This window comes from Hyperolius riggenbachi, chromosome 7 (genome assembly GCF_040937935.1).
Source record: "Hyperolius riggenbachi isolate aHypRig1 chromosome 7, aHypRig1.pri, whole genome shotgun sequence".
In the NCBI taxonomy this organism is placed as follows: domain Eukaryota; kingdom Metazoa; phylum Chordata; class Amphibia; order Anura; family Hyperoliidae; genus Hyperolius; species Hyperolius riggenbachi.
In genome coordinates, this window is record NC_090652.1 from 276,274,267 (window position 1) to 276,300,339 (window position 26,073).

The 26,073-nt window shown below is 44.9% G+C and overlaps 1 protein-coding gene across 3 annotated transcripts in view; it reads left to right on the plus strand.

The window, feature by feature from the left end:
* CACNB4 (calcium voltage-gated channel auxiliary subunit beta 4) overlaps nt 1-26,073 on the plus strand; it is a 219,177-nt gene that overhangs the window by 187,338 nt on the left and 5,766 nt on the right. For all 3 annotated transcript variants that reach the window (XM_068245790.1, XM_068245791.1, XM_068245792.1), the window contains 5 exons: nt 2,314-2,372; nt 5,253-5,362; nt 16,966-17,117; nt 22,091-22,186; nt 24,106-24,270. In XM_068245790.1, the coding sequence (XP_068101891.1) occupies nt 2,314-2,372; nt 5,253-5,362; nt 16,966-17,117; nt 22,091-22,186; nt 24,106-24,270 (582 nt within the window). The remainder of the gene's footprint in view (nt 1-2,313; nt 2,373-5,252; nt 5,363-16,965; nt 17,118-22,090; nt 22,187-24,105; nt 24,271-26,073) is intronic.

Consider the following 26,073-nt stretch of genomic DNA (forward strand, 5'->3'; position numbering starts at 1 on the left):
TAGCAAGGGCTTATGGGAGCTCAGTCTGGGCAGGAGGAGGGGGAGGTGTTACTAGCCAGAGATTTCAAAGGCAGAGGGGAAAAGGGAGGAGGAGAGGGGAGTGGGAGATACAGATCAGCTTGCCTGTGTGTAATGTGACAAACAGAACATGGCTGCCCTCATTGTATCACAGGAATAAATAATCATAAACTGTTGAAGCTGTTTGCAGCTAGATTTACTGTGTAAACTATCTAAACCTCAGATAAGATATATAGACAAGTTACTTGTTATAGTTAGTTTTTCATCTCGGATCCACTTTAAAGTGAACCTCCAGACTAAAAATCGACTCGGCAGCACTGAAAAGGCCTGGTGTTTCTTTAACAGTCTCACAGAATCAGAACTTTGTTTCTCTTATACAAGCCTCATTTTTAGCTGCACAGAAGAAAACTGCCCGGGCAGTTTTCCCCTTATGCTGTGCAAAGCATGATGGGATTTCCGATGTTGTTGTTCTCGTTCTGCTGTTTTGGTGCAATTTTTTTTTGTACATTTTGAATTTGACATTTGAAGCCTAGCGTGTGCAGCTGGGAGGGGTTATCAGGACACAGGACAGTTGGAACTGTGTCTCATGCTCCCTGTCACCTCCTTTCAACCAAAAAGATGGCTGCCCCCATGAATCACAAACATTTGCCTGTTCTTTTAAAACAGGGTGGGTAAAATATTATATATTATTACCTATTTATTCTAATTAACATAACTAATGTAACTTAATGACCGTATGTTTGTTTAGGCTGAAGTTCCCCTTTAAGAACATAAGTCACCTAAAACACGTGGAACTGGATTTATTAAAGTGAACCAGTGACTTCAACCCTCAAAAACGTTTGATACTTTCCCCAGTAGAGGGGAGCCTCTGGATACCCGATAGGCTTCCTGATCCATCCAGGATCCCATCGTTCCGGAGCAGGGTCCCTCTGAACATATGTGACAAAAGCTTGTTGGGTATGTTCTCGTGGCCACGCTCCTTTCTGTGTATGTGAACGAGTGGCTTTGTGTTATTGTGCGGGCGCGACCAGGGGCCTAACTACAATTCATGCCCCCCCCTCCAAAAAAAAAACTTTCACTGGGCCACCAATGGTCACACCCCTTCCCTTGCCTTCCCTTGGTGCCCTTCACAGCCTGGGGGCCCATCTCACAAGGGTCATGAAACAAGTGTGGCCATCAGGATCTTCACACCCATAACAAGTGTAGCCACAAAAACACCTGACCTGACGTATCAGAGAAAGGGTAGGTTAGTTAGTTGGGGCCCTCTCACACCTCTGGGCCCCTCTGCAGTCACACGTGCTGCTCCCCCCTAGTTGCACCCCTGGGTGCGATTGTACTTGCGTATATGGTTGGTAGTGTGTCCACAAAAAGGGTCCTGGCCAGCAGCAGTAGGGTTAAGGAGGACACCGGGAGCTTCTGGACTATTCTAAAACTTCCCCTCAAATTGTTTACTTTGTATAAATTAGCTCAAATGCTCAGCTACTCCACACAGATTGTAACTCAACTCTGCTGAGATTGGGAATTTTCAAAGCGCTGACGATCTGGAAATCGCTCAGAGTGCACTAGTTCTATCAAAGCAGCTGCCAGCCACTCAGCTTGTGCAGTTGTGGAAAATAAGCAACAATCGGTCACGCACTGTGCAGCTACTTCCTTCTGCAGGAAGAGGAAGATGGCCGGACTGTCTGCACTGGTGCAACACAAAGTACAGGTTCCAGACTAGAAAAGTAATGCAACTTGGGCTTATAGTCAGATTTGAAAATGTACAGCCTGCTGCAAATTAAAATAGAATTTTTTATTGGAGGCAAAAGTTTGCACCTCTCATCTGGGTCATCTGAGAACATAGTGGGTGAATGGTTGAACATAGTTGCTGAAAGGTTACTGGTTTAGTGTTTGCGTGGCTGCAGACATGTGCACTTACTTAAAAGATATTTTCTTTTTAATAGATCCAAGTTGTAGCAGATGTATACTGTATAAAATTGTTTGAGGCCTCATGTGACTGCGATAGCACACACTGAAATTCACCAACCTTCCCACAAATGTCACTGTATTCTGATATGACCCAGGTTAGAGTTGCAAAGTTTTGCTGCCTATTAGAAGAAACGTTATCTGATACTCCAGCTTTTCCTGATCACTTCTTTTCCTCCTCAATGTTTGCTGCTGTATTGAACTTGCATATTTAGTAGATGAAACCCCAGACTGCTTAGTTTCTTCTTTTGCTCTGTCCTTTTCTCTCAACCTGTTTCTTTATCTCTTCCTTTCTACCTTGTTTCCCACCTGCTCTCCTCCTCTGGGAAGGTGACGGACATGATGCAGAAAGCTCTGTTTGACTTCTTGAAGCACAGGTTTGATGGGAGGTGAGGGCAAGCCGTATCTTGCATGCGGATTTCACTGTTATTACTAAACCTGAACTCTTGCACAGGGCAGAAGGAAAACATAGAGAAAGACACCCTGTAGGTATTTAGAGAATTTAGCCTAATTTCCTCTCATCTGTGACTAATCACAAGTTGTAATTTGATCTCTCAGCTGTGTCAGCTGGCTGTCTCGGCGGAACAGCTTGTTTGTGAACACAGGATGTTAACCCTATGTCTGGTTTCATGAAAGCAGGAAGTAGACACACTGCTGATGTATTGAAGGATTTGTATCAGCTGTTACAAATAAATGGTGTTTTTCTTAAAAGGTGATTATGCTGTTGCTTACCTATTAGATCAGAGAGGAAGTTCTGAGTTTAGATCTGTTTTAAATAAGGAACAAAAGGCCTGCAAGGTATAATGTCCATTAGAGCAGTTGGCTGATGGTGTAATGGTTAAGGGCTCTGCCTCTGACACAGGAGACCAGGGTTCGAATCTCGGCTCTGCCTGTTCAGTAAGCCAGCACTAATTCAGTAGGAGACCTTTGGCAAGTCTCCCTTACACTGCTACTGCCAATAGAGAGCGCCCTAGTGGCTGCTGCTCTGCTCTGGCGCTTTGAGTCCGCAAGGAGAAAAGCGCAATATAAATGTTATTTGTCTTGTCTTGTCTAGATAAGGCTGAAAAGGTTCATTTTTGTTTAAAGGACAACTGAAGCGAGAGTGATATAGAGGCTGCCATATTCATTTCCTTTTAAGCAATACCAGTTGCCCGACTGTCCTGCTTATACTCTACCTCTAATACCTTTTAGCCATAGACCCTGAACAAGCATGCAGCAGATCAGATGTTTCTGACATTATTGTCAGATCTGACAAGACTAGCTGCATGCTTGTTTCTGGTGTTATTCAGATACTACTGCAGAGAAATAGACCAGCAGGGCTGCCTAGTTTAAAAGGAAATAAATATGGCAGCCTCCATATCTCTCTCACTTCAATCGTCCTTTAAACCGGATTTCCAGACTTAAAAAAAATAAGTTTATCAGGTGTGATGCTCCCATCCAGTTAGTCTCCCAATGGGCTTTGCCTCCTTAGTGCTCCACAGCTCTATGCTCCCCCTGGTGAAGCAAGTGCCCTAATGTCCAATGCCTCTTCCATGGTTGCCCATGCTGCTACTTCTGGTCATTGGAACTATGGGGAAGGTAAGATAGTCATGTCCTACTCCTTTTCAATGAAAAGTCACTCCTATTAGTCTCAGGCGTCCCATAATTCTTATTACCAGAAATGGCAGGGCATGGTGGCTAGCTAATGTCAAGTGAAATTAAAAAAAAACAAAGGGTACCTATAGAGAGGGAAGGCCTTGGGGCCTATGGAGTCTTCCTGCTCCTCTCATGGTTGCCTCATTCCAGCCCTGTCACCTCTTTCCATTCTGCCGCCGCGGGAGGTTTCGGAAGTGATTGGGAGCCTGAGTCCTCCCAAATACGGGCAGCTCCATACTGCGCCTGCGTGAATACGCGAGAGAGTGCGCCAGCGCAGGCACAGCACAGAGCCGCCCTTCTTTGGAAGCACTTCCGAAGCACTGCAATATTTCTGTTTTCTTCGTAAAAAACTGAGATGTAAGTAACTTTGGGGGTGATTCAAAAAAACGTAACTCAAGGATTATCAGCTGGATAGTGTACTGGTTAAGGCTGTTGCCTTTGATGTACAATTATGAAACAGTAAGGAGTCTTTGGGCAAGGCTTCCTAATGATCTTGGTCACCCGTGGAGCCTAAGTGATTGCAGCCCTGAAGTGAGTCCATCGGGAGAAATGTGTGACATTAATGTTTGGTGTCTTATCTCTCCTTATGTGTGTTAAAGGGAACGGGTTCTTTGGGGGGGAGGAGGGGGGGTCAGATGGGCACAGAGGCATGTTCTCTGCCTCATGACATGCCTCTGTGCCCCCACACCCCTGCTCTCTGCACCACACTCCCCCCCCCCCCAAACCTCTATGTCCCCACCCCCGGCGCGCTATAGACCCCCGAGATTGGCGACATTATTTGTTGCCATCTCGGAGGCAAACACAGGGCAGAGGGGTTCCCTGTTCAAAACGCCTGGCGGGGGCCATTGGGCAGCTCTCTCTCCCTGGCCGCGCCCCCTGCTGCTCCTCCGCCTCCCTGCACATGGGATGAGACACACATTCTCTCCTTGCAGAGTCGTGACCCAGAGGTCACAAAAGTGAAAGTGGGCCATTGCGGCCCACAGGAGTGGCGTTTCTTGCGGCTACCTGATCCGCTCAGCCCCCCCGGATCAGGTAGCCAATTTTTTGTATTTTATGAGCCCACCTCTGGCTCTCTTTAACTCATAATTTATCTCTCCCTATTCTAGCTATTATTATTATCTCTGTTTTATCTGATTGCTTAATAAATGATCTTACTTTATCTGATTATATTATCTTTCCACGTATCCACAGGAAAATTAGATTGGGGAACTCCTTTCGACAAACGATCCTTCCATGATCTATCTTCCAACACTTCAATTGGTGGGACGAGACTGACGGGATGCGAACGGTCGTGCTAATGATCGTTCAAACCAAACAATTTTTCCACTATAGACCATTCACTTTAGTGGAATATTGAACGATCATTCCCGATGCAATCCGTTATGATGGTCTTTCAAAACTTTCAAAACTGACAATCATCGCTGTGCAATAACCGCCTTTAACCGTTGTTTAATGATTTTTTGTTAAACAATGCTTACACGATATCGCTCGAAACTAACGATTGTCGGCGAAAATGAATGACGCAGTCCAGCCGTGGGTAGGGACCTTTACAGCTGAGGTGAAAAATTCATGTAAATTAACCCGTTTTCCGTTTGTACATGTGTAACAGGAAATTGTTGTATCCTCGCTTTCAGGATATCCATCACTAGGGTGACGGCAGACATTTCTCTAGCCAAGAGATCGGTGCTGAATAATCCCAGCAGGAGGGCAATCATCGAACGCTCCAACACCAGGTCCAGTCTAGGTAAGCTCCTTCACGGGCACTCGAACTCGATTCTACACAATGGAACAAAATAAAACCTAATGTTCTTGCCAGGGGCCTAACTACAAATCATGGGGCCCCCCAGCATAACTTTGATACCCATCCCCCCCCCCATGTTCGCACCCTTTTTCTTGCCTCCCCCTAGTGACCCTCAAAGCCTTGGAGCCCATATTACACCCTTATACACCTTATACAGCCTTGGAGCATCCATTGGGGCATGAAACAATTGTCGCTTGCCCTCCTGCAGTGCCCGCCACCCAACTCCACTCCCACGGCTGCACCAGATGCCTACATGCTTGGCGGTTTGAAGTTGGCGATCTGTACACACGACATGTATGCTGAACTTTACGGATGAGGTGCACATGCTTTTTCTCTACTTTACAATTGCGTCTGCCTTACCTAAAGGCAATGCACGGGGACAGGGACAGAAGTCCCTGAGAAGTGCTTGTGGCTCACCAGGGCACCGCGGCACCTGGTTTGGGAACCCCTGACCTAGGGACAAAAACCTCATCTGCTAAGTTTTAGTGATGCCATCTGATATTTTTATACCGTTTAAAAAGGTCACCTACCTGTTCTAGAACGTCAATGTGCTTTCTGTAGTGTGGTACCCAAAACTGTATGCCATACTCTAGATGTGGCCTCCTCACAAGCGTAACAATCACCCCTGTGACCCTTGCCGTTGCAGGGGAGCCCGGAGGCTTTGGCGTTCCTCCTCCTCCCTACCAATTAACAAAAAACTTCCCCGTTTGCTAAAAAAAAAAACATCACTGCCACTTCCTCCCGCCATGCAGAGTAGCGAGTATTGGGAGCGTCTGTAATTTTTTCCTGCTCCAGGTGCCGCTTCACAGCAGAACACTCCCTGCTGCCATTCGCCGACTCCTGATCACATGACCCTCATGGGGTTCAGGGACCAAGGGGGCCTAATGCTATCATTTTTGCAGGGGGGTTATATGAAGCCTAGTTATGCCCCTGCTCACAAGTGATTTATACAGTGGGAGGAGCATACTAATATCACATAATTCTATTTTCCATTTTATGCATTCCAGAATTGTATCCGTTTTAGCTGCTGATCTCCTTGAATCATATCGATAAGTAGAAATAATTGGCATCATGTATAATACAATTCATAATCCAGCATGTTCATTTGCTCCTCATACAGCACGCGTTGTCCGTAATCCATCAAAAATAAAACATCAATGGAAATAGGAGATGGAACAATGTAGTTGGCGTCGGGTTTTAATTAAACCTGTGAGCCCCCACTGCTTAACATTTGATTCAGACTATTGATTTTCATGCTTGATCCCTGCCTTTCACATCAACAACCTTGGCAAGGTCCCCGGCATACATTGCAGTGTAACTGAATTTGCTGTGTTAACCTCTGCGCTAATGCAGAGTGACACCCATTGTCAGTCACAGCTAGCGGACTGCCACTTATACGCCCTGTCAGGCCTTGCTGGGAACTGCTTTCCATGGCTGGAGTTCTTGGAACCTGTTTTTTTTTAAACAGTTAATCTGACCGAACTGGCAGGGGCATAACTAGAAATCACTGGGCCCCTCAGCCAGGTATTGGTGCCCCCAGTATAGGTAGCCAAGTATAGGATCCCCCAGTATAGGTAGCCAGGTATAGGTGCCCCCAGTATAGGTAGCCAAGTATAGGATCCCCTAGTATAGGTAGCCAGGTATAGGTGCCCCCAGTAAGGGTAGCCAGGTATAGGTGCCCCCAGTATAGGTAGCCAGGTATAGGTGCCCCCAGTATAGGTAGCCAGGTATAGGTGCCCCCAGTATAGCTAGCCAGGTATAGGTGCCCCCAGTATAGGTAGCCAGGTATAGGTGCCCCCAGTAAGGGTAGCCAGGTATAGGTGCCCCCAGGATAGGTATCCAGGTATAGGTTCCCCCAGTACAGGTAGCCAGGTATAGGTGCCCCCAGTAGAGAGATAGCCAGGTATAGGTGCCCTCATTATTTTAATGTGACTGGCCAATGTCCTGTTTCCCAGAATCCATTGAGGCATACACTACACCTAGTATACAGGAAACTGACTGCCCATGACAGAGACACTAACCCTTCCACACTCTATATAAAGATAAAAATTTGCCTCACGTTCTAAAGGTGGCCACACACCATACACTTTTTTTAAAGAGACTCTGGGCAATATGCAATTCACATTTTCACCTGAGTTTTTTCCTAGGAGATAATTTTTAATCTTCGATTAAAAATAACTATCCTGCACTTTTCAACTTAAAAAGTACCAAAAGGTTGGTGAAAAAGTACTATCAAAATTATTTTGAGTATTTTCTTGCTTTCTGGTGGCTTAAAAGGCATTTTATTGACAAGTTTTAAAATATCACCTAGGAGAAAACTCAGGAGAAAAAGTGAATTGCATATGAGCCTCTGTAACAACATTTTCAGCCTTATTTCTTCTATCCTATAAGTTTCTATACCTGTTCTAATGTGCTCTGGCTTACTGCAGCCTTTTCTAGTTGCACTGTCTCTGTAATCTATATATATAATAGAGTATGTGCCTCAACCTTCAAGCAGGAAGAAGTAGTAGTAGCGCCCTGCCCCCAGGGCTGCACATGGGGGACCCAGGTGGTGGTGGGGGGTCCTGCTGGAGGGGGAGCGCACATGGGGACCCAGGTGAGGAAAGTGGGGGGGGGGGGGGTCCTGCTGAGCTTAAGCTGGAGGGGGAGCGCACATGGGGGACTCAGGTGAGGGAAGTGGGTGGGGGGTCCTGCTGAGCTTAAGCTGGAGGGGGAGCGCACATGGGGGATTCAGGTGAGGGAGGGGGGGTCAGACCCCCCTCCCCGTTGCTGTGCCCAATACCCCCTTCCTGCCTGGTACCCCCTTATGTGGCGTATACTACGCCGCAGGTCGGCTAGTAAATTTTATCTTCTTTCCTTTGTCAAGCTTTGTCACCACAGAGAGGAATGCACTACATCTGCTGAGATAGGGAGAAGTTATGCATGCCCCCTCCACGCCCTTGCAGGCTCTGTGTGTGTGCGCTTTGTTTATCCCTCTTTTTCAGCTTGTCATGCTGAGAAACTGTGAGAATCCCTGACAGTACTGCAGATAATTCACAATGTAATAAAAACTTGTATTATACTGTAACATGAGATAGATATATATATATATATATATATATATATATATATATATATATATATATATATATATATATATACATATACACATACATCACTTCCTGGTTAGCGGCCATGTTTTTTTTCTGTAAACTCTGCCTAAAACTGGCGATTAAAAGCCAGGATCATGGTGGGGAGCGGCGGAAACGGCAAGGAGGGATTCAGGAGATCACAGTGGCTTGATTGGTATGTTTCTTATTGAACAAATCGGACAGACAGTACAGATTCTCTTTAAATAGCTTTCCAATTCAAGAATTGAAATCAATTTTTCTGACTGATTATAACATTTCAAAAATCTGACCAATGTACCACACACATGTTCAATTTTTCCCCAATTATGTAAAAAATGATTGAAAACTGTGAGAAAATTGCTCGGGTATATATTAATAAATTGACAATCTACCACACATCATTAAATTTTCATAAAAATTGATCAGAAAAATCCACCACTCTCGATCAACCTTTATCGAATAAAAACGAGAAATCTGATCAGATTTCTTGCTTGAATAAAAAAAAAAAAAAAGCTTTTGATTCCTTGGGAAAACTGATCGTTTTTATCGAATTGCCATAAAATTGGATCATTTTATTGTATTGTGTGTGACCACCTTCACAAAATATCTTTGGCCAATTGACATAATGTCCACTAAATAACAGCATCATAGTAATGGTGTCAGAAGTGAACTGCATTTCTTTATTTCTGTGAAGGTTCCCCACAGGTGTGATTGGCCAATCAAAATTGAATGTGTGTAAGCACCCTTAAAAGCCTGGAACACACCTTCAATTTTGATTGGCCAATCACTGACCAATATTGCCACCTCCATGTAGCGTGAGCGGTTACTTGCACAATCTGTTCATAGTATTTAAAGTCTGTTGATTCTCAAACTACATGAAAGTGGTAAAGCTGGCCAGTAATAGGACAATTATAATTAAAAGTGTGTACTTTTAAGCTTGGTATACACTTTCAATTATAATTGGCCAATTTCTGACCAATTTTACCACTACCATGTAGTATAAAGGTAGCCATACAGCTAGTGATTCTGATTCCATCGACAAAGCGATTGACTTTATTAAGGAATCGACTTCAGTATGATTGACCGAAAGCCAATCGACGAGTGACCCACACAAACGATATCCTATATGATCACATTCGATCTGACCAATGTAGTGTCTCCATGCTCTGAATGCAAAAATTGATTCAGAGTCAATCGAATGACGTGAACAGTAGCAGATTCCTGTGCGATCGACAGATATCTTGCATCCTGCTCAATCGGCTAAGCTGGTTCATTCAACATGGAATCAGCTACTTTACATCGATTGGGAATTCTGGAACTCACTTGATTCTCTCTTGATTCTATAAAATTATTGAATTGAATAGTCGATTGTATAGCCAAATTGCTAAATATATGGCTACCTTAAAGGGAACCTGAAGCGAGTAAAATTATTTAAAATAAATACATGGCGTAGCTGCAAATGAATATTACATACTTGCCTCGCTGTCAGTTCCTCTCAGAAGCTCACCATTTTCTTCTTACAGTGATCCCTTCCAGTTCTGACAATATTTTGTCAGAACTGAAATATACCAGTTGCTGTCAGTTATATATCAGCTGCTGTCAGTTACAACTGAATGTGCAAGGTAATGTCCATGTTTCCCTATGGCTCAAGTGGGCAATATTACAGTTTAACAGTGTGCTGACCAGGAAGCTGTTAGGGGGGTAATGGCCATTTTCAAAATGGAGGACAGAGAATTGCATTGATCACAGTGGACAGTCAGGACGCAGGAGAGGAGAAAGAGATTGAGGAGTAGACTACACAGGAGGTAAGTATGACGTGTTTGTTTATTTTTACTTTTTATTTTCAGTTCAGGTTCCCTTTAAAGGGGTTCTCTGGAAGGGTTTGGAAATAAAATCTGACACTTACCTGGGGCTTCTATCAGCCCCTTGTAGCTGTCATGTCCCACACCATCCTCCTCCGATCACCCGTTCCCCGCCACTGGCAACAGGCAATTTTTCGTCTAACAAGATGAATAATGCTTGCTCCCACTTGCATCATTGGAAACTTAATGAAGTTTTCTTGTACTGCGCCTGCACAGTAAGCTTCCAATGACGCGCACGGGAGCGACTAGGTGCGTTGCCACGGGCGTGCAGGCGCAGTGTGATGTTGGCCCTCATGCTACATGGAGGTGGTAAGATTGGTCAGTGATTGGCCAAACAAAATTGAAGTTGTGTACCAGGCTTAAAGTGCATACCTTTAATTTTTACCACCTCCATGTGGTAGGAGGGTTAACAGGCTTTGAATACTATGAACAGATTGTATATGCACACTCTCCTACTACAAGGAGGTGGTAAAATTGGCCAATCAAAGTTGTATGTGTGTAAAAGACTTAAAGACAATGTAACCCCACTGCTAAAAAAAAAAAAAACCCCAGATACTTACCGAAGGAGAGGGAGGGCTAGAGGTCCAAATGAGCTTTCCCTCTTCTCTCCCGGTGCCCACGGTGCTGCACTGTCCCCGGGAGCAGTATTTGACTAAATTGGTCAAATACAGCTCCTTCCGCCGGCGAAGGTGACTCCCAAAGACAAGGCCACTCCATACTGCGCACACGTGAGCGCCCTCTATCGCATCATCGTGCATGCGCAGTATGGAGCCGCCTGTCTTCGGGAGGTCCTAAAGACTTCTGAAGTCCCCCATAGTGGGGGCTTTGAATGGGGGAGCCAGCGCTGCACCGAGGGCACCGGCAGAGGAGAGGAAAGGCTCATTTCGCCCATTGTAGTTTTAAAATAAAACGTTCTACTGTGGATAAACTCACACATTTTATTTACCCATTTGTCCCGGTTATTGCAAGGTTTAAAGTATTTCCTAGTGCAATGTATGGCGCCAATATTTTATTTGGAAATAAAGGTGCATTTTTTCAGTTTTGCGTCCATCACTAATTACAAGTCCATAAATTAAAAAAATAACAGTAATATACCCTCTTGACATTTCAGAAAGGATATGGTATCCTCCATAACATCTCTCATCTCCGGTTCCCTTTAATAAGCCATGCATGTGAGGACCCATGCGTGTGCTTATTGTGTGGCGGGTGAAATGTATTCATTGATGAGCGCATCAGTACATTTATAAATCTGTGATGTCAACTTGTGAAGATTCACACCATATTTTAAGCCTGATAGTACCAGGCAAGCTGTGGCTCTATTTACAGCTGCGACTAGAGAATGTGATAATTAGATGTGAATGGGAGATTTTCTCTACTCGTTTAACTTCTATACCTGACCTGATTACCTTTACCTATGCTGGCGCCTACAGAGGGCCTCAGTGTACATTGTACCAGATTTACTAAGGCCTCGTTCACATCATACGCACTTCCGTGCGCATTTGGAAGTGCGTATGATGTGCTGAAATGCAGGAACGGCAGAAGGGAATAGACAGCCCTTCTACCATTCACATCTACTGCGCTGCGCAGCAGTACAATGTGCTAGGAAGCGCTTGCGTACTGCTGCCTGCATTTTGCCCGGAAGCGCAGAGCTGATCCTACCACTGTCAATGGATGGGATCATCAGCACAGCGGGCAGCAGCGCAGATGGCGTGCGATCGTATGCCTTGCGTTCGAATCGCACGGCCATCCGCGCTAGCTAGATGTGAACAAGGCCTAAGACTTCTCCTGAATCCCCAAGCATCTCCTGCAGGAGCGGCCCAGCAAACCTGGAGGGGGCAGTGTAAAAATATGCTTGTTATTAAAGTGGGATAAAACTCTGACATAACAATCAATAACAATGTGTTTATTACTTTTTATTACCCATACAGTTATCATATTTGCTTTTGTGCACAAGTAATATTGTCTAAATACACATTCTCAAAGTACAGTTTATCTGCTCTGAAAGCTGCCATTGCATTTTATTTATAGCTACTTTATTTATATATTAAAATTTAGTGATCACTTCACAGCTCCATCTGCTTCTCTGCTCAGTACAACTGGCAGTTTGCTAATGTTTACTAAATGTACCTGACAACGGAATGTAAACAAAAGATAATGTTATCACCTCTTTGAATGCAACAAGTACCTTAAAGGTGCCCATACACTCGTCAGATTGGCAGCAGATAGATAAGAAATGCATCTGATGGTCTATCTGATGCGTTTTTAGAACATTTTTTACCAGGATAGAATTCCAACAGATTTCAGTTTGAAATCTATTGAAATTCGATCTGATGGCATTTTTTTGCCATCAGATTTCCATTAAGGCCAATGCAAACTGATAAGCAATCTCTTCAGATCGACCTAAATTTTCCACCCTGCAAGTTCGATGGAAATCCATCGAAATCGATCGAAATCGGCCATCGATCGGTCGATTGGCCAACCGATTTGCAATCGATCGATCGATCGATCGGGATCGATCGGTCGGCCAGAAAATCGGCTGAGTGTATGGGCTGCTTTACACTGAAGAACAATGTACTATGTTGAACTGTTTCAGTTATATTGGGGGTTGTTATAAGGTTAGTTGCAGTTGTGTGATTGCAGTCTCATGCAGACACTCACAGTCAAAACTTAAAGAGGACCTTGGAATGAATGCATCCCAATCGGTAGCTGATAACCATGAGAAATCTTTTCTGAAACAGATCATCTGGGACCTCTGTATGGTTGATATAGTGGGGAAGCCCCTCCCACAATGGGCAAACTCTAAATAAAACATTTATAAAATAAAATTGTAAAGAAAAGAAGCAATTATATTATTTGTTATTTTTACTATAGTTCCTCTTTAAATTTAGGCTGTTCCATATTTAAACAAAACAAAAACAAACTCTTGCTGTGAATGCTGCATGCAACTGCAATTGCAACTGCAAGCACACTACTTTCCGACTTCTCAGCGACCCGTACTATGAGTTGCTATAATCCAGGTAAGGGTGGGAAATCCTAAATGTTTACTCACAGGTGTGATGAAGGTATTACTGGTAGTGTGGTTGGGACATGAGTGGAAGTGTGGTTGGGACATGAGTGGTAGTGTGGTTGGGACATGAGTGGTAGTGTGGTTGGGGCATGAGTGGAAGTGTGGTTGGGGCATGAGTGGAAGTGTGGTTGGGGCATGAGTGGAAGTATGGTTGGGACATGAGTGGAAGTGTGGTTGGGACATGAGTGGTAGTGTGGTTGGGACATGAGTGGAAGTGTGGTTGTGGCATGAGTGGAAGTATGGTTGGGACATGAGTGGAAGTGTGGTTGGGACATGAGTGGAAGTGTGGTTGGGACATGAGTGGTAGTGTGGTTGGGACATGAGTGGTAGTGTGGTTGGGACATGAGTGGTAGTGTGGTTGGGAAATGAGTGGTAGTGTGGTTGGGACATGAGTGGTAGTGTGGTTGGGACATGAGTGGTAGTGTGGTTGGGAAATGAGTGGTAGTGTGGTTGGGACATGAGTGGTAGTGTGGTTGGGACATGAGTGGTAGTGTGGTTGTGGCATGAGTGGAAGTGTGGTTGGGACATGAGTGGAAGTGTGGTTGGGACATAAGTGGAAGTATGGTTGGGGCATGAGTGGAAGTGTGGTTGGGACATGAGTGGAAGTGTGATGAAGGCGTACTGGGTAGTGATGACCAGAAATGCCAATTTTCAGTTCCGATGGAGTGCCCCATTGTGAGAAGTGTTTTTTCCGATTTCTGCAGAAATCATAATTTCCGATTTCCTAGATTGCCTCAGAATGTTTTTTTTTTCTATTTTGTCAATAGTTCAATTTTTTTGATTGTTTTGTGTGATATCTACGGATGTATTTAATTTTGCGTAATCTGCATTTCTGATTGGTAATCGCGGTATACTTCTGAATTCTCTGACTGGCTTAATAATTCTAAGACTTGTGATTGACCTAAAAAATGTCCGCAGAATTCTGAATTCTGATTTCCGCAGAATTCTGATTTTTTATAATTCTGAATTACAGGATCTTCTGTAATGTACTGATAAACATTAGACTTTCATATATTTTAGATTCAAATACACACAACTGAAGTAGTTCAAGCCTTTTATTGTTTTAAAGGGGAGGTTCAGGGACTAGCTAAAAAAAATAAAAATCCATTTCCACTTACCTGGGGCTTCCTCCAGCCCGTGGCAGGCAGGAGGTGCCCTCGGCGCCGCTCCGCAGGCTCCCGGTGGTCTCCGGTGGCCGACCCGACCTGAGCCTGCGCAGTACAACCCGGAGGACGTCCGATGACGTCAGCGCGCCGGCGTGGAACGCACCATGGAGCGCAGAAGAGGCCCGACCTGGCCGCCGGCCTGGCCAGGTCAGGTCGGCCACCGGAGACCACCGGGAGCCTGCGGAGCTTCAAATAATTATGTTCAGTTATGCACTCAATGCTTGGTCGGGAATCCTTTTGCAGAAATGACTGCTTCAATGCGGCGTGGCATGGAGGCAATCAGCCTGTGGCACTGCTCAGGTGTTATGGAGGCCCAGGATGCTTCGATAGCGGCCTTAAGCTCATCCAGAGTGTTGGGTCTTGCGTCTCTCAACATTCTCTTCACAATATCCCTCAGATTCTCTATGGGGTTCAGGTCAGGAGAGTTGGCAGGCCAATTGAGCACAGTAATACCAGGGTCAGTAAACCATTTACCAGTGGTTTTGGCACTGTGAGCAGGTGCCAGGTCGTGCTGAAAAATGAAATCTTCATCTCCATAAAGCTTTTCAGCAGATGGATGCATGAACCCACTTTTAAACCAGAATCAGCGGCAGAAGCGCCTGACCTGGGCTACAGAGAAGCAGCAATGGACTGTTGCTCAGTGGTCCAAAGTACTTTTTTCGGATGAAAGCAGCTTTTACATGTCATTCGGAAATCAAGGTGCTGGAGGAAGACTGGGGAGAGGGAAATACCAAAATGCCTGAAGTCCAGTGTCAAGTACCCACAGTCAGTGATGGTCTGGGGTGCCATGTCAGCTGCTGGTGTTGGTCCACTGTGTTTTATCAAGGGCAGAGAAATGCAGCTAGCTATCAGGAGATTTTGGAGCACTTCAAGCTTTCATCTGCTGAAAAGCTTTATGGAGATGAAGATTTCAGTTTTCAGCATGACCTGGCACCTGCTCACATTGCCAAAACCACTGGTAAATGGTTTACTGACCATGGTATTACTGTGCTCAATTGGCCTGACAACTCTCCTGACCTGTACCCCATAGAGAATCTGTGGGATATTGTGAAGAGAAAGTTGAGAGACGCAGGACCCAACACTCTGGATGAGCTTAAGGCCGCTATCGAAGCATCCTGGGCCTCCATAACACCTGAGCAGTGCCACAGGCTGATTGCCTCCATGCCACGCCGCATTGAAGCAGTCATTTCTGCAAAAGGATTCCCGACCAAGTATTGAGTGCATAACTGAACATAATTACTTGAAGGTTGACTTTTTTTGTTTTAAAAATGCTTTTCTTTTATTGGTCGGATGAAATATGCTAATTTTTTGAGATAGGAAATTTGGATTTTCATGAGTTGTATGCCAAAATCATCAGTATTAAAACAATAAAAGGCTTGAACTACTTCAGTTGTGTCTATTTGAATCTAAAATATATGAAAGTCTAATGTTTATTAGTACATTACAGAAAATAATGAACTTTATCACAATATGCTAATTTTTTGAGAAGATCCTGTATAAAACATCATAATTCTCTTATGAAATCTTTATAGTGTGCGTGGTTAGGGGTGTGGTCAGGGGTGTGGTAGAGGTGTGGCAGGGGTGTGGTTTAAGTGTCCCTCTTTATGATCTCAAAAATTTGGGAGGTATGCTAGAGGGAACGTGGTTGACAGCTAATATTGTGTCTATATGCTTTCCTCCTCTATGAGAACTCTTCTTTCTTTCTTGTATTGTTGGATCTTTATATCTAGAAGGCGTGATGAAGGGATAACTGGAAGTGTGGTGGGGACGTGACTGTAATGAAGGTTTTACTGGAAGTGTGGTGGAGACATGACTGAAAGTGTGATGAAGGCTTTACTGAAGGTGTTGTTGGGGGGCAGGAGTGGAGGTGTGATGAAAGCACAAGTGGAGCTAAGAACCAACTAGCATGTGTATGAAGCCTCTCTTGGTCCTGATGAAGGGGAGCAGTTCCCCCGAAACGCATTGTGACTTATCACACAGGGTATCTCGGAAGATGTGTGGTTGCAGCATCCTCCGGAGATTGGAAGGTGTTTTACATGCAAGGAGATCTCAGGAGACGTGGCCATTTGGCACGGCATACAGCTCGGACTCTAAACCTTACTAGCACAAACTGCTCCTTACTACAAGTGGCAGTTAAGTGTTTATAATTGATGTGTGTTGTTTTATTCATTGAAAACGTATTACACCAGAGGAGGCACGTACTCTCGTTTTTCAGTTTAGCTTTCTCAGCACTAATTGCCTTGCAACAAATACTGATTAAATGTGTCCTTTTTTGCATGCCTTGCCTCCTACTCTGCTGACTATATTTGCAGTGTAATATTTGTCTCCATTCTCTTCCCAGCTGAAGTTCAGAGTGAAATAGAAAGAATCTTCGAGCTTGCTCGCTCCTTACAGCTCGTCATCCTAGATGCAGACACCATTAATCACCCAGCACAACTAATCAAGACATCATTAGCACCAATAATTGTTCACGTCAAAGTGTCTTCGCCAAAGGTAATCACATGTGTAACTTCTTGTAGGCAATATCCACTGCTGGTCATGCTGAGGAGATTTGTCCTGGACCTCCACCAGGCATTATGAGTGTATTAAGACAGACGAGACACTAGTAACCGGTGTAGTGTTCACTATTTATGCACTCCATTTGCACCTTATCCAGTACTTTGTATGCTGCCCCATTGCTGCAGCACTTTAAAGCAATTCTAAAGCGTCGCCCTGAAAGCGCTTACACCATGAATCTCTATGAAAGAGTTCACATCTGAGCGGTTCGTTTCCGATCCGCTCAGAAAAGCACTGCATGGGCCATTTTTTTAGGCGATTTTGCCTCAATGGTATAGGAAAAACGCAAACGCTCACAAAATTGCTTTGTGCAGCGATTACGTTCATGTTTTTAAAGGACTCACGAGGTGACATGTGGCATGATGAGATAGACATGTGTATGTACAGTGCCAAGTATACAAATAACTAGACTGTGTTCCTTTTTTTTCTTTCTCTGCCTGAAAAAGTTAAAAATCAGGTATGTAAGTGGCAGTTCCTGTCCGCGTCGGGACCGGGTCAGACTCTACCGTAACCCTGACTCATGAGAAATTGCAGCCATAAAACACTTTTGTGGCAGTAAATGGCTTCTAAAAGCAGGAAAGAGATAAAAAAAAAGGTCAATAGTTCATATATTTTAGCCCTGGCATACAATTAATGCATCATTAAGAAAAGGCCATGAAACAGTAAAAGCTTAAAAAGTTGATTGAAATATAAAATAAAACTGCAGGATGACTTTAAAAGTCATTTTTAGAAGGAGGAGGACAGATACAATTGTTTATCTCAGTTTTTTTTTCACCTCGGGTATATCCTTTAAGAATAAATTCATTGTATTTATTCTTTTCTGGATCAAAGAGTTCACTTCCTGACTGACATCAGGAAGTGAAAAAACACATTTGCTCGGCAAAACCACTTAGAAAAGCGGTTCACGAAAAAAAAACAGCGCGCAGGTAATCGCCGGGAATCGGAAATAAAAATTGCGTAAAAAAATGCCAAACAGGGACGGACACGCGAATGGAACACAATGTGAACAAGGCCTTAAGGAGAGGGAAGGCTCTGAGTCCTATAGAAGACCGGTGGCTCTGTACCGTGCACCCGCAAGTGCGCGAGAGTGGGCGCTTGTGCATGTGCAGTATAGTCTTCAGAAGCCCGAGTTAGACTGCCAAAGCCCACCCAAGGTGAAAGAGGGCATTCCATGACCGAACGGTCGAAGACTGCTAACGAAGGAGCCTGCAGGGACCGGGAGGAGAATGGAAAGGCTCTATAGGATATAGGTAGGTATCGTTTTTTTTATTTTTTTTTTATTTAAAAACTCACTTCAGACTCCCTTTAAGGTGCGTACACACCTGTAATATATGTTGCCCATCAAGGATCGGGACGCGATCCCATTTGGGGACATCACTGGGCGCCGGGCCAGTACAGATGTGTAGCTGACAATGCATTCTGATGCTATGCGGGTCGGGCAGAGAGGTGAAGAAGCGGCACATTCGTGACATCACGCAGCGGGCGTGGAAGAGACATCTTGAAAGAAGTTGGCCGCCTGTTGGGTGAGTAGATCCACTGAGCATATCGCTCACGAGTTGGGGCTGCCATACACACGCTTGATAATGTGCTAAAGCCGTTATAGGCCACCTCAGCCAACTTTAGTCAAGTGTGTGTACGAGCCTTTAGATTGGTTATTCCTTTATTATATTACTAGTTTATATTACAGATGTGTTACACGGTTTTGTATTTTTTGCACTGGCACTTCTTTTTGTTTTATATTCTGGACGTCGTTTTGAATGCACTTTATGATATCAGTTGTTTTTGGAACCCGGGTTCTACATGGAAGTGGTTCTGACTGAACCGTGGAAATGATCCATGATATATTGTTGTGATACATTGCTAATTGTGGCGGTCTATTATTCGTGTTTTTAAATGTTTTTTTTATGATTATTGAGTATTGAATAAACATTGAACGAAGAGAAAGGTCCAAGTGCTCTAAAGCCGCATCTACACGTGTAGATGCGGCTCCGATGTTCCTTATCAATCGAGCCGCTGATGCGGCTCGAATAAGATCCGACAGGACGGATCTCCGCACCGCCGAGGGGACAATGGCAGGGAATCGAGCGGAAGATAAGCGGCGCCGGCAGGGACAAGCGGGGATCGAATCCGGCGCATGTGCGGCGAGCAGGGACGCGGCGGGCACGCGCGGGGACGCAAAAGAGGCGATCCGGCGGCTAATCGAGTCGCAGGATCGGAGTCGCATCTATGCGTGTAGATGCGGCTTTAAACCCCACAGGCTCTAAGTTCAAAGTGTCAGACTCTAATCAGCTAATTAATCCAGAGCACCTGCAAAGGGTTCCTACTTCATATACTAGTTTCATCTTTTAAATCACTGTAATAAATGGACTTGCACAACATTCTAATTTTTCGAGTTTCACCTGTATGCACATAAAGTGCATGCTTTAAAGTAATCCTGAAGCGACTTAAAGAGACTCTGTAACAACATTGTCAGCTTTATTTCTTCTATCCTATAAGTTCCTGTACCTGTTCTAATGTGGTCTGGCTTACTGCAGCCTTTTCTAGTTGCACTGTCTCCGTAATAGATCTAATCTTCTTTTCTTTGTCAAGCTTTGTCGACCCAGGGAGGAATGCACTGCCTCTGCTGTAATGGGGACAAGTTATAAACGCCCCTTCTAGGCTCACTCCTGTGTGCTTTGTTTATTTCTCACAGACAGCGTCTCTGCTCTCAGTTTTAGCTTGTCTGTGATGCAGTTTGTGAGGCTGAGGGGGGAGGGAGCTGCCTGTCACATGCTGAGAAAATGAGACTCCCAGACTGGAGTGCAGATACTTCACTATGTAATAAAAACTTGTAGTATACTGTAACATGATATATATATATATATACACACATACACATATTAGTGTATGTGTGTATGTGTGTATATATATATATATATATATATATATATATATCTATATATATATACAAACATCACTTCCTGGTTTTTTGTTTGTAAGCACTGCCTAAAACTGGCAATTAAAACCCAGGATCGCGGCGGGGAGTGGCAGAAATGGCAAAGAGGGATCCAGGAGATCACAGTTAGTGATGGGCGAACAGTGTTCGCCACTGTTCGAGTTCGCCCGGATTTTGGCCTGTTCGGGTTCGGTTCGGCACCCCCCGAACACCTCATGGTGTTCGGGAGGGTGCTTGGGCACGCTGCCCGAACCCGAACAGGCCTTCTTTGTTCGGCCGAACACAGCCGTGTCCGGCCGAACATAGCCCCCTATAGGTTCCCAGCATAAAGGGAGAGCATGCCCCGAGCGCGGGGGGGTCGGAAATGCACCCCTCCCCGCTAAGCTCTCCCTTCTGCCGGTACCCTATAATTAAATTTAAGCGCCCAAAAGTACCTGAGGAGGAGGAGGGCAGGAAGAGGGAAGCCGGAGTTCTTGGGCGCTAGTACCATCTGGTACTTTCGCCCTCTCTTGACCCACTTCCTGGTTACATTTGAAGTCGCGTCAAGAGTGCGCAGAAGTACCGCGATGACGCGTACGAGGGTACGTGTCATCATGTAGAAGACGCGTACCCTCGTTCGCGTCATCGCGGTACTTCTGCGCCCTCTTGACGCGACTTCAAATGTAACCAGGAAGTGCGTCAAGAGAGGGCGGAAGCACCAGATGGTACTAGCACCCAAGAACTCCGACTTCCCTCTTCCTGCCCTCCTCCTCCTCAGGTACTTTTGGGCACTTAAATTTAATTATAGGGTACCGGCAGAAGGGAGAGCTTAGCGGGGAGGGGTGAGGGCATTTCCGACCCCCCCCCCCCCCGCGCTTGGGGCATGCTCTCCTTTTATACTGGGACCCTATAGGGGCCCCAAAGGGACATGTTCGGGTTGGGTTCGGGGTTCGGCTCGAACATGCCGAACATCAGGGGCATGTTCGGCCGAACCACACCGAACCCGAACATCCAGATGTTTGCCCAACACTAATCACAGTGACTCGATTGGTATGTTTTTTATTGTACAAATCGGACAGTGCATATTCTCTTTAAAAACAAAAAAGTGTTAGATACTTACCTAAGAGGGAAGGTTCAGGATCCAATAGAGCCTTCCCGATCCTCACTCCATGTCTTTGTTCCACCACGGTCCTCCGGTAACGCTATTCCACCATATCGGTCAAGCAACTCTTCTGGACACCTCGTGCAGGCTTTAGAAGTACTTGTGCCCTTTATGGGCCGAATAGCAGAGGATCCAGGCGGAGCAAAAAGAAAGACTGCAAGGGAGTGATCTGCCTGAAGGAAGCCCCAGGTATAGATCATCTTTTTATATCCCCCCCCCCCCCCCCTTCAGGCTTTCTTTAAGCAGGGGATCCTCTCTACACAGGACAAGGCTATTACTTGCCCTGAATACAATCTGCACTGGTGGCACAGCTGTGCAAGCTTCCAGCTCTTTCAGCTGCATCACTAATTGGTCTAAGGGAAAATATATTCAGATCAGATCAGGGCTGCTTTGAGACTGACTTACTTGATTAGCCTTATGTTGTCCACCTGAACACACCTCCCTCAGGGTGAGCAGCAAAACCTGGTATGGATCTCTTCTTACTCACAAGGCTGCTGTCTGAGGGAGGACTTGAAATCCCAGAGTGGATTTAGCATGGCAGTGCAGATGAAAGAAATCTAGGATATATATATATATATATATATATATATATATATATATATATATATATATATATATATATATATATATATATACCGTCTATCACTTTCGCCAACTCCCTTTCTCTGCCACTGTCGCACTATATACACAATTTATATCTCGCTACAAACCATTGATCTGGAAGGATTAACGTGCCTACATTTAAAAGAAAAAATTGTGTGAAAAAATGTGTGTCCCCTTTTATGTAGCTTATTCTGTCAAGATATTGATTAAAGTGTATTGGTCTGCTTCCAGGTATTGCAGCGGCTTATTAAATCTAGAGGCAAATCCCAAAGCAAACACCTCAACGTACAATTAGTAGCAGCTGACAAACTTGCACAGTGTCCACCGGTACGTATACATTCATTTTGTGTTCATCCTGTATTCTATTCATCTATAAAACCTGCGCTCCTTTTAGCAATGGTCAGGGAGATGCAATGGGACACATGTTTGCGTATACAAATTAATGCAGCTTGAATATGGACCAAATTCTACCTGGGAGGGATTTGATTTGTATATTTTTAAAGAGGGCCCGAGGTGGGCACATAAAATAAAAAAAAACACTATGGTACCTGATCCGGGGGCTGGGCGGATCAGGTAGCCACCATCCCTCCGCCGCTACATTGGCCTGCTTTTCCTTAGTTTCACTTTTGTGACCTCTGGGGTCACGACGCTGGAAGGAGAGATAGATTCTCTCTCAGCATGCAGGGAGGCAGGGAAGCGGCTTTGGCCTGGTTTTCCTTAGTTTCACTTTTGTGACCTCTGGGGTCACAATGCTGGAAGAAGAGATAGATTCTCTCTCAGCGTGCAGGGAGGCAGGGAAGCGGCTTTGGCCTGCTTTTCCTTAGGTTCACTTTTGTGACCTCTGGGGTCACGACGCTGGAAGGAGAGATAGATTCTCTCTCAGCGTGCAGGGAGGCAGGGAAGCGGCTTTGGCCTGCTTTTCCTTAGTTTCACTTTTGTGACCTCTGGGGTCACAATGCTGGAAGAAGAGATAGATTCTCTCTCAGCGTGCAGGGAGGCAGGGAAGCGGCTTTGGCCTGCTTTTCCTTAGGTTCACTTTTGTGACCTCTGTGGTCACGAAGCTAGAAGGGAGAGATAGATTCTCTCTCAGTGTGCAGGGAGGCAGGGAAGCGGCTTTGGCCTGCTTTTCCTTAGGTTCACTTTTGTGACCTCTGTGGTCACGAAGCTAGAAGGGAGAGATAGATTCTCTCTCAGTGTGCAGGGAGGCAGGGGAGCGGCTTTGGCCTGCTTTTCATTAGGTTCGCTTTTGTGACCTCTGGGGTCACGACGCTGGAAGGAGAGATAGATTCTCTCTCAGCGTGCAGGGAGGCAGGGGAGCCGCAAGCGGCTTTGGCCTGCTTTTCCTTCGGTTCACTTTTGTGACCCCTGGGGTCACAATGCTGGAAAGAGAGATAGATTCTATCTCAGGGTGCAGGGAAGCGGCAGGGGGCGTGGCCAGGGAGAGACAGCTGCCCAATGGCAGCTGGGGAAAGCCTGCAGGAATGCCCCCAGTGGGTGTTTTGAGCAGGGACTCACTCTCCTCCTTTGCCCTCGAGATTAGCAACAATTATTGTCGCCAATTTCAGGGGGGGTTATAGTGCGGCTGTGGGGGAGACTCAGAGACATGTCATGAGGCAGGGAACATGCCTCTGTGTCCCATCTGCCCCCCACTACACCGAATCGGGTTCTCTTTAAGCTGCATAAATGTGCATGTAAAATTTGCATAATCCTGCATCAACTCTGAATTATTTGAATTTCATTGGCCTTCTTATATACCGGTATCATTGCTGATTAGCAAGACTCTTAAGGTAGCCATACATCTAGCGATGATAGGCAGATTTGACCAAGAGACAAAACTCTCTGATTAAATGTGATCAGAGGAAGATCTGTTGGCTGCCCATACATTTCAGGCCCATTCCCCATCAATTTCAGCATAAAATCGCACAGAAATCGTCCAATCCGACGCTGCCCACCTAGTGTATAAATGTGCCCCCCGAGCGTGTATTTATACATTACCTGTCCTATGCCGCCCACCGCGCGATGCCCATCCATCTTCCACTTCCCGCTCCTCCATCTGCGCCTCACACACCGCCCGCATTTAGCATGTTCCTTCTGATCTACTCTAGCCATGTCTTCACTCCTGCATACAGGATTTCTCACGTGCCTCTGCCCTCCTCTAGAACCCCTTCATAGATTGTGGGAAGGAGAACATATCAGTGAATGCACCGATTATTGATACAATAACTTTTGGTTTGTTTGATAAACAGGAAATGTTTGACGTGATTTTGGATGAAAATCAGTTAGAAGATGCCTGTGAGCACTTAGCAGAGTACCTAGAAGCATATTGGCGAGCCACCCACACCACAAGCAGCACCCCTATGACGCCTCTTCTGGGAAGAAATTTAGGCTCTACAGCGCTTACATCAATACAGGTACCAAGATGAACTGAGGAGCTAAAATGCACCATGATCCATTAGTGAATATTAGAAAAGATAAGCAATATTACTCTTTTTTTCACTACGAGTTATTTAAAAAATACAGCTTTACATGTAGCAAAGTCAACATAATTATATGTGCAGTCTTTAGATACACATAAAGCAGTGGCTGGATAGTTCTTGTAAAAACAAAGGGAAATTATGAGCCTACAATAGTATAGTATGTTAAAGTCAGCTTACTGGAAGATAATAAATGTGAATGAATACTCACAACAAAGGGTCACCGCTAAGGCAACCACTGTATAGGTGGGCAAACCAGAGGTGAAAAAACGAAGATTAAAATACTCTAAAAACAGTTTAAAAATGGTGGTTACCTCCCCATCGAAGACTCAAATTGTCTGATTCAGTCAATTTTTTATTGTATACTCCATAAAACAATACAACTCATTTCACAGGTACAGTGGCTTGCAAAAGAATTCGGCCCCCTTGAAGCTTTCCACATTTTGTCATATTACTGCCACAAACATGCATCAATTTTATTGGAATTCCACATGGAAGACCAATACAAAGTAGTGTACACGTGAGAAGTGGAACGAAAATCATACCAAACATTTTTTACAAATCAATAACTGCAAAGTGGGGTGTGCGTAATTATTCTGCCCCCTGAGTCAATACTTTGTAGAACCACCTTTTGCTGCAATTACAGCTGCCAGTCTTTTTGGGTATGTCTCTACCAACTTTGCACATCTAGAGACTGAAATCCTTGCCCATTCTTCTATGCAAAACAGCTCCAGCTCAGTCAGATTAGATGGACAGCGTTTGTGAACAGCAGTTTTCAGATCTTGCCACAGATTCTCGATTGGATTTAGATCTGGACTTTGACTGGGCCATTCTAACACATAGATACGTTTTATTTTAAACCATTCCATTGTTTCCCTGACTTTATGTTTAGGGTCATTGTCCTGCTGGAAGGTGAACCTCCGCTCCAGTCTCATGTCTTTTGCAGACTCCAAGAGGTTTTCTTCCAAGATTGCCCTGTATTTGGCTCCATACATCTTCCCATCAACTCTGACCAGCTTCCCTGTCCCTGCTGAAGAGCTGCACCCCCAGAGCATGATGCTGCCACCACCATATTTGACAATGGGGATGGTGTGTTCAGAGTGATGTGCAGTGTTAGTTTACCGCCACACATAGCGTTTTGCATTTTGGCTAAAAAGTTCCATTTTGGTCTCATCTGACCAGAGCACCTTCTTCCACACGTTTGCTGTGTCCCCCACATGGCTTGTTGCAAAATGCAAACGGGATTTCCTATGCTTTTCTGTTCACAATTGCTATTTTCTTGCCACTCTTCCATAAAGGCCAACTTTGTACAGTGCATGACTAATAGTTGTCCTATGGACAGATTCCCCCACCTGAGCTGTAGATCTCTGCAGCTCGTCCAGAGTCACCATGGGCCTCTTGACTGCATTTCTGATCAGCGCTCTCCTTGTTTGGCCTGTGAGTTTAGGTGGACGGCCTTGTCTTGGTAGGTTTACAGTTGTGCCATACTCCGTCCATTTTTGAATGATCATTTGAACAGTGCTCCGTAAGATGTTCAAGGCTTTGGAAATCTTTTTGTAGCCTAAGCCTGCTTTAAATATCTCAATAACTTTATCCCTGACCTGTCTGGTGTGTTCTTTGGACTTCACGGTGTTGTTGCTCCCAATATTCTCTTAGACAACCTCTGAGGCCGTCACAGAGCAGCTGTATTTGTACTGACATTAGATTACACACAGGTGCACTCTATTTAGTCATTAGCAC